The sequence below is a fragment of the Centruroides sculpturatus genome, unplaced genomic scaffold (assembly GCF_000671375.1).
Source record: "Centruroides sculpturatus isolate CEXI.00-Female unplaced genomic scaffold, Cexi_2.0 scaffold602, whole genome shotgun sequence".
Taxonomy (NCBI): Eukaryota; Metazoa; Arthropoda; class Arachnida; order Scorpiones; family Buthidae; genus Centruroides; species Centruroides sculpturatus.
Genome location: NW_019384890.1, coordinates 429,647 through 439,320, shown reverse-complemented (window position 1 = coordinate 439,320; position 9,674 = coordinate 429,647). Strand labels below are relative to the sequence as shown.

Here is a 9,674-nt window from a genome sequence, read left to right as displayed (position 1 = left end):
TACAGTTGTCCCTTGATAATCCGACAGGTATGGGACCAAAGGTGTGTCAGATTACCAAAAGTGTCCGGATTACCGAAAATAATTACATATTTCGCATTGTTTTGCTAGCAGTAACTTACAATATTCTCTACTCCAACTGTTCGAACAGAACTGCTCACATAAAACACACGAAATGTGTGTCATCGAGTAAGAATTGGATGGGGAGATTCACATCGCGACATGCTTCTGTGCAAGCAGACACGTAACGGTGACGGGTATCTTGACGGGAGGTCAAGATACTACTGAGCATGTCGGATTATAAAACGTCGGACTATAGAGGGACAACTGTACTTTATCAATTCGTCGATGACAAATTCACTTTGAAAATATAGCTTAATTGGGTCGAAATTTGAAAAAAATTGAAACCTATAAATTCCCACTGTCGTCCGTCCGTCAGTCCGTCTTTCCTTAATCTCGAGAGCAGAGTTACATGAAATATAAGACCAGATCGAGAAACTAAAGAGAGGGAAGTTCAAATTAACTATATACAAACTTCTGGCACAAAGAAATAGTTACGTTATTTCAATTCGGATGTTTTCTTCTGAAAGGAGTTAGATAAATGACCGGCAAGACTCTATTGTTAAAGGAAACGTATGATGTACAAGGCAAGCCACTACTAATCTGAGGTGACGAGCATATATTTTAAATTAAATAAATTTAAAATATGATTAAAAATTGCATCCGGCGTTGCGACTGTGTCATAATAAATAATTGCTTGTTTAGTCAAATTTTTTAGGGGGATTTACCAACAAAGACGAAAATACAATTGCTAAAGCCAATTGTCACCTGAAAATTTTCATCTGTGAGAATTGGCTTAAAATATAATAGAAAAAATCGTACCTTTCCCGATCCAATAGAACCAACAACAACTAACAGTTCTCCAACCTGTACATCAAGTGATATTGCTTTCAAAGTTGTATCGTCATCCTTAAAAATACAGAAATGACAATTTGTTATTATATTTTATTTATAATCATTACATTATATTTTAAATATTCTTTATTAGATGCAAGATTGAAATTCAAGTTATTATCCTGATTTACATGCATGATATTTCTGTATTTACAAGTATAATTTATAACAAACATCTGGAATTCCACGCCATTTTTTTTAATTCGTAACCGAACTGAATACAATAATTATTGATAAACAACACGTGATTTCAGGTCGTGGGTTCGTGACTGCCAATAGCTTGCCACGTGGGACACTTGTACGTACAAAGGAGTTAATTTTCCATGGAATCTTTATGGAGGCAACCCTACATGACAGATCGCCTAACGATAGCTTCTCCTGATTCCTTCAAACCAGCTTAATCCAATCAAATTACTTTAAACTTTCAAATAAATAACATAAAATGGTGTTTATGCAAAGAATAACGAGTTGCATAACTTTCTCGGCAACATTTGGTGGGACCATCTGTTACGATATTTTATTGAAAAAACTTTTTATAAGATGGTGCCACCAAATGTTGCTGGAAAAGTTAAGCAACTCATTGCTGGCTTTTTTTTTTAATTTGAAAGGGATGTGATCNGAATGTTGATAAAGCATGATAATGTGAAAAATGTATCTGTAATCTCTATTTACAATTTAGTCGCTACGGGGTGACACCACAATGAGATCTCGCACCACCTCAAAATCTTCCTAGAGCAGCCTCTGGTTCGGACCGTGAAAAAAGTTTTCTTTCCAGTTCGGCCCGGGGGCAAAAACTGTTGGCCACCCTTGGGTTAAGGCAACGAAAGATGTGGGTCTTCTGCCAAGGGAAAAAACTTTTATGGAAAACTGACCCTGATTTAGATGTTATCACGTTTGACACGCAATTGGCACACGTTTATTTCTAATATAATAATGATCATATCTCACCTATTGGATTCATATCCAAGAAAGTTATTGGAGTGCGAATAATGCAACGAAACATATTTTTGTGAAGATTAATGGATGCCGCCATGGACATTTCGTAGAATACTGACACGGAAATAAAAGTCACGACTAACAATCCGAATATCAGTCCAACATAAACATAAACGTTAATTTCACGTCTATGAAGAAAATCTTCACCCCCGGTTTCGTTGCTGTTGTTTACTGCTAGTGTAAAGTTTTCTATATTTTTTGTATCAATAAACGCCGTTTCATCTTTAATCCTAAAAAATACAAAGAAATAATTACTTCTATAAATTTGAAATAGTGTTTGCCAAATTATAAGATTTACATATAACACCAAACAATATATCTATAATACATTAATTCGTCACACTGAGTTGCGTGATATGCTTTAGAACATTGCTAACACTTTAAAGCATTAAGTTTTTCTCGTGTTAATGCCCTGAGTACATTGTAAATTTAAATTTATTCTTTAAAATAAGTGTTTCTACTTTATAAAATATTTGATACCATTTTAAGAGCCATATATCGCCACCATTCGTAACAGCTTGAGATACAATTAAGAAAAACAATATTATAATTTTGAAGAAGGAATTAGCTCCGGCATCAACGTATGCTTTGTACACAGATATTCCCAACGATTTAAATGACTTTTCTTCATTTTCTTTTGTTGCTTTAACATTTTCTTTCTATTTTAATGAAAGAAACAAATATATTAAATTTTATTATGTTTTAAAATGGAGTTACAATTTTTCTGAATAATTTAGAGAAAAATAAACAATAAAAGTAATAAATTTTTCGACAGAGTTGAGTAAATTCATAGCAATCAATAGTCATAACTTAGTTAACAATATAAGGCTTCTAGGTGTATAATAACTGTGCATCTCTAATGTTAATATTTTGTATTGTTAGCGGTAAATAACCAAAATTTCCGTATATTCCGGATACTTTGAAGATATACAAACGATAATGAAAAGTTCACAGAACACATTGCATGCTGTTAAGTATGCAATTGATACCTAATATCAACGAGCACCACTGCCATACCTGGATTAAGTTACTTCTCTTATGTATTGTATTCTATACTCAAATTGTATTTTACACTCTCTTATATTGTATCATTACTTAATTTGCTGTATTGTACTCAGTTTTATGTAATTTATGTGCTTTTTCCTTCTGCACTTATACACATCTTCATGTTTTATTTTGTATTAACACTTGTAATATTGCATAGTGTCTGTACTTGTAAAGCTTTCAAAATCCATCACGTTGTAATTCTGTATGTACAGTACCTTATACTGTAAACAAATAGTAATTAACTATATCATCATTGTATTTAACTGCAACATCATTGTAATACCTGCATCATCATTGTGTTAACTCTTGTATACTATTCCAACCCACCTTTTCACATCTCCGTAATTCCTGTATTGTAAACAAGTTAACAATTACTGTATCTGGTTTTCATTCCCGATAGTGCCATCCGAAGCCGGGCATGTACAAACTAATGTATATAATAAAGATATTGACTGACTATTTTGACTGTTATGTATGCAATTGTTTCAGTAGAACTATGACACTATTAGTAAATTGTAGTATATAAAAGCTTCTTGTCTGAATGATTGTTAATGAATGAATCTTAAACATTGTGTAGTAGAGATAACAGAGAATTATCATACTGCAACTCAGGACATAGAAATGGCACTTCTATCACCAGAATACAATTTTATAATATTTTGGTATGCGTTTCGGTTTAAAAGACCTTCATCAGCCATATACGAATATATAATTATCTGTTGTAGATGTACCGATTCACCAAGGACAATGCTTATCAATTAGAATTTTTATTATGAACAGACTTGTTTTATATCTACATTAATTAAAGATTTATTATAATCAGACAATGGTTCCATATTTAGTAGTAAATTAGCTCAAGAAAGTCAGCAGTTTGTTCAGTCTCTGTTATTTTTACTACACAGTATTCGAGATTCGTTGAACATAGTTTTATCTATTTGTATTATGTAGTTTAATAGTGAATTATCGAGTACGTGCTATTGAATAAGTAGGACGAATGTCTTTGATATAACTGATGCTTTTTTAAAATAAATGAAATGTGTAAATTCTACAACAAGAGATAATTTTCAAAAATACGTGTGAATAAACACGAGTACACATTTTGACAACGTACCACGTGATTGGCGGTGTTTTCAATTTCAACGCTATGAAAAATATCTACATCTTTTGTATTAAGTAATTCTTCTTCAGCCATCTCTTTTTGAGTATATTTTTCATCGTTTGCCGAAATTCCCAAGTTGATTTCCGAGTTCATGATTTTGTTGTAGTCGCCCAACGCTGCACAGTTTCCCTAAAATGAGAATTAACAAGAAATATAAAACTAATAACAAAAATTTATTTTCATAGAATATAAGATTGATGTGCAAATCCTGTGTTTGATCATACACAATTTTATGGAAAGGAAAATAAAAATCTCAACTGTTCACGTCTTATTTTACAGTTCATCTGATGTGGCATGAATAGGGGATTGAAATCAAAATTAATTTGAAATAATCTGGAAAAATAAACATAGAAACATAGAAGAGATGAAATAGACTAGATCAACATCAAAATTGAAGAAGCTTGCGTAAATCCTACGGTGTATTATGAAATTTTTATCGTTTTAATGCCTAAAATTATTCAAATCAAAAAGCACTGTTAATAAATCTTTAAAATTGTAAAGTTCTTACTTTTATTATGATACGTTACGGACTCAAAAGAAAATTTTGTTTAGAGTTATTCGTATAAAATTTTGCCTTTCGAATCTCCATTTAATCATGCAATAATTTACTTATAATGCATAGTAGTAGAAATCGCATGCTGTATTAGCCTGACTAATACTCCAAGTGAAGTATTTAATAATATACATATACACGTATTTATGAAATAATTTTCCTTTACTGCCTGTTATTTACATTAGTTTCAAGAATAATTGCTGAATAGCCGTTTACAGAGAAGTATAATTACTGTTTTCATCTGTATTAGAGAACATGACAGTGTTATTCTTTCAACTGTAAATTTTGCACGTTGCAAAAAATTTAAGGTGCATTAGTTTTGTCCGAATAGTGCATACAATTACTGTACTGTACGTCAGTTTGACGTCAATTTTTCAATTTTCTTACGTTAAACTATAATAATGACGTTAATTTGATGTAAAAGTGTACACTATTTACACAAAACACAAGCTCGGCACTATTAGTTTTCTGCTTTACTTTACAGTATCAGAGAAGAGAAAGTTTGAGAAAAGTAATTAAAGATTTTATCTAATATTAAATTAAAAGTAGTATTTTTAACATTCAATTTTATTAGGTATAAAAAACAAATATAAACATTTGAGAACGAACATATTTCAAGGAATTTAAACAAAACATTTACTCACCTGTTTTAATACTAAAATTTTGGTTGCGTATTGTAAGAAATGAATTTGGTGCGTAACAAGAATACATATTTTATTTGATAAATATTTCATTATACACCTGTTAAATAATTAGACGTAGATAAATTCTCATATAAAAAAAATATTTACTATAAGTTTAATTTACTTTTCGAATATGTGTTTTGCTACCGGCGTGTCAACAGCACTTAACGGATCGTCTAGAATAAATATGTCGGCATCCCGATACAATGCCCTAAAATTGAGTAAAAATTTACATGAAAATTTACAAATATTTAAATTCTCAAAGATAACAGATACAAACTATCTGGAATAATATTTTGACTTACCTTGCTAGATTAATTCGAGCTTTTTGGCCACCACTCATTGTGGTCCCTCTTTCTCCTACGCGTGTCAGATCTCCTTTAGGAAATAAACTAATATCCTAAAATAAATTATGTAATCAAAATGTTATCTTCGTTCGAAAAATGAAATTTTAGATTAATTAATTGCTTACAACTCTCAAAATTTTGAAATTATTGTAAATTATCAGACCGTATCAGAAAAGATAAAGATTTCAGGCATGCAAAGAATCAGTTGAATTCGTGTTTAAAAAGATGTCGAAAAATTGCGAGAAATTATTAACTGAAACATGAATAATATTTATGAAATATGCTATTGTATAAGTTCTATAAGCAAAACATGTAGAATTTAATGGTAAGTGTTTGAAAATTTTGAATTGTTAGCCCAATGATTCCCAATCGCTTGTTCCATGATACACTGGTGTTTCGTGAACAATCCACAAGTGTTCTGCAACTAGTGTTTGTGAACCATCTGCAAATGTTATGTAAAAATTCCTAGAACTTACTTTGTTGTCACTCTTTCTGCTCTGTAGCAAAAGAAAGACCATATTTTTATTTTATCGAGCTAAATACATATTCGGCAAGACTACAATGGGGCAGCTGATATATCCAGGATGGACCAACCCACAAAATTTCTGGATTTAACCGAGCGATAGCCGTTCGGCCATCAGGCCCTCGAAAAATTGCCATCTGTCGGCCACACTTCAAATCATGAGTATCACAGTTGCCAACGTACAGGGCAATCAGACAATATGTTCATGATAGATTATCTGTTCAAATTCCAAAAAATAAACATAAAAAAGTCATTTTTTTCAACCCACAAATATTGTATATTTATCGACAGTAGACAAAGTACAAGAAATTAAATGTTTCAAACTTTTTTGTACATTTTAAAGGTTTTTACGTGACTGTCTCTCGTAAATTGAAATAGACGAGTGCACGGATTTTAGTGGCAATTTAGCGTATTTAACGAAAATAAAACAGAAAATTAACCTTTAGAAACTTAACGTAAATAATAATTTGATCAGAAATTTTTATCTAGAAAATTTTAAAATATCAAAATTAAAATTTATATCGACGGTGTTTCATAAATCAAAGAGTCAGTTGCGTTTACAAAACAAATGTGTGTGAACCCGTCCTTCCTCATTGTGGGCCTGGCTGCACCCATGATGAACCTTGGAAAGAAGGCACAAATGTTTTATAGAGCGTCGATTATCCGAATCAATTGGGGACTGGGGTTGTTCGGAAAATCGATATTTCGGATAACCGATTATGTACGAAAAAATATATTAATTTATCCTATGTTGAAATTTTTCTCTGTTGCGTGTCGCTTCGCGTTGAATTTTCGTCGATGTTAAGCCTAACGAAGACTATTGTATCGTTCAAAATTATTTTTTTATTTTGTACAAACAAAATAAATATATTGAAAAATATAAAAACAATAAAAAGTATACTTCAGAAGTTAATTTAGTATCAAAAACGTAAAATATTTGAGTAGCCAAAGACATAGCCAAAGATTGCAGCACCACAGCACTGGCAAAATTTAAATTTGCCGACTGCAATTCTTTCGGATAATTGACGTTTCGGATAATCGACGCTTTACTGTATTATAAAAACTCAAAAGAACTAGCAGATTCACTTTTTGACCTGTTTTTAGCGATGTATCATGCAGTAGTATGAAAATTTCAAACGAATTATTACTAATAACATTATATACAAGTCTTACCTTTTCGAGTGCTGTTATATATAAAACTTCATTATATTTATCTTCTCGATATTCGCCGCCAAACAATATATTTTCCCTGATAGTACCGTTGAATAACCAGGCTTCTTGGGAGGCATAAGCGATTTTTCCATTTACTATTACTTTTCCAGAACAAATAGGAATTTCTCCCAAGATTGTCATCAACAAAGATGTCTGATAAAATATAGTATTGAAATAATGATTTATTATAGGATAAAATGCCTATTCTAGAGGTTGTTTATTCAAATAATACTCAGTAGAGTAAGTCACTAGTCACTAATCACTAAAGTGTATTAAGATTAATTATATTAGATTAGACTTAAAATACCAGACGTTATCAGAGTTTAGAATCTTGAGGAAACTTTTCTAGATGAAAAACTATAGACTCACAAATGAGATGCAGAAGAATCTACTCAGCTGAGTCTTAAAAGTAGAAGAAGACAGAGGAAGTCAGTTGAAAGGAATGTTTACGAAAGTGATGAGGAGCAGTCGAGGTTGCAACCAGAAAGAGAAAATAATTGTTGAGAAAAGCAAGAAAATTCTCGATTTAAACAGGAGATAAGCTATCTGCTATTTTGTATTCGGTTAACATAATACAGAAGAAAGAAAATTTTGCTTTAAACCAAGAGTTTTTCTTCAATTTATGAAGTAACTGGAAATAACATTCATCTGCTCAGAGAATTTTCTTCGACAAATTAAAAATGCATTAAAAGAATTCTATTAAAAATAGCCCACGGTAATTTGTATGATAAAAAAATATATATATATTGAAAATTTTAAAAATTTGGTATTCACAATTTGTTGTTTCAAAGTAACCATTGACAAAAATAAATAAATAAATAAATAAATAAACACAAATCTTCACTCACAGAGACGACCTTTTATTTGAGGTTAGCCTCTGTAAAAAAAAGGAAATTGGCTAAAAAGATCTGACACCGATACCATAAACTAAAATAAGTAGTTCGTTAAAACATTGTCAACGGATAATCTGTATTATTTAGTTTGTCAATGGTGATTGTAAAACGACAAATTGTGAATTTGTATTCTTCAATATATTTTTCTACTATTTTAAAAAACTATTAAGAATCAGTTTAAGACCTTCGAGGCAAAGGAGTTCGAGGCACCAAACTTTGCCTATAAATCAGATTTGAATTTCCGACAATGCTCTCATGGATAGACCGCAGAAGTAAAAAGGTTATTAATTATTAAAATTATTCCTCATATACCATGAATCAGCAAATATTAGATGTATATAGAGGATAGTCATAAAGATTTTTTATTCAAAGCTCTTTGTAGCTGTAACCAATGTGCGAGTTGACACCAAAATTTGTATTCAGACAATACAAAGGACATGGAAACATATTTTGTAAAAAAAAATTTTAGTTCAAAAACTCCTGTTAGAAGACGCTGTACGGGAAAATACACGAGAAAAACACAACTAAAATGAATTTATTTGTTCTGCTAAAAATATGCCTTCTGCAGAAGCCATTTACTGATGTAATGGTACATGTTCGCTTAATTTTTCAGGTGTAAAATTCAGGCGATAAACAGCTGACTTTATTCCTAATATTTAAAATGACAGATTAAGATGTCGCTTAAAAGTTTGTCTTCGATATTTACTGTATTTTGTTTCGTGTATTTTCCCGTAAAGCGCTCTTTAACAAAAGAAGTACCTTTGTTTTGAAAATTATTTTTTGCCTTACTTGCTAGACTATATAGAAATTTTGGTGCCAATTTGCTTATTGTTTACCAATACATAGTACTCTGAATAAGAAAAAGTTAAATTAGAGCAACCATGTATAACAGTATATAAAATCTTTTGAAATATATATACTGATACTAAAAACGTTTGTTAAAACATTAAATTGCCATATTTTAACTTAAGGTCTATTATTTATTTAAATAAGTAAAAGACCGTTTAATTTAACTGTATATTTATGAGGATATAGGGGAGACCGGGGCAAGATCGGCATGTTAAGATTTACTTAAATTTTGTGTAATAAATACTGCTGTAAACTGAAAAAAAAGCTTTGCATATTGTCTATTGGAATGTTACCTTACTATAGAACTGGTTAAAATCAGTTTGGAAATAAAAATAATTAAAATAATTACAACTTTACAAGAAGAGAGAAATTGACGAAGTTGCCCCGGGTATAGGGGCAAGATCGGCAACTTCTCTCTTTTTGTAAAGTTGTAATTATTTTAATTATTTTTATTAAAGTTG

The 9,674-nt window shown here is 30.9% G+C and overlaps 1 protein-coding gene across 1 annotated transcript in view; it reads right to left on the bottom strand.

The window, feature by feature from the left end:
- The window catches only part of LOC111631208 (multidrug resistance-associated protein 4-like), a 51,210-nt gene that overhangs the window by 20,598 nt on the left and 20,938 nt on the right, over positions 1-9,674 (bottom strand). Inside the window, exons 14-21 of the mRNA XM_023375411.1 lie at positions 7,433-7,624; positions 5,695-5,789; positions 5,514-5,600; positions 5,351-5,447; positions 4,106-4,282; positions 3,966-4,039; positions 1,900-2,177; positions 880-977 (exon numbers count right to left, since the gene is read on the bottom strand). Coding sequence (XP_023231179.1) covers positions 880-977; positions 1,900-2,177; positions 3,966-4,039; positions 4,106-4,282; positions 5,351-5,447; positions 5,514-5,600; positions 5,695-5,789; positions 7,433-7,624 — 1,098 coding nt within the window. The remainder of the gene's footprint in view (positions 1-879; positions 978-1,899; positions 2,178-3,965; positions 4,040-4,105; positions 4,283-5,350; positions 5,448-5,513; positions 5,601-5,694; positions 5,790-7,432; positions 7,625-9,674) is intronic.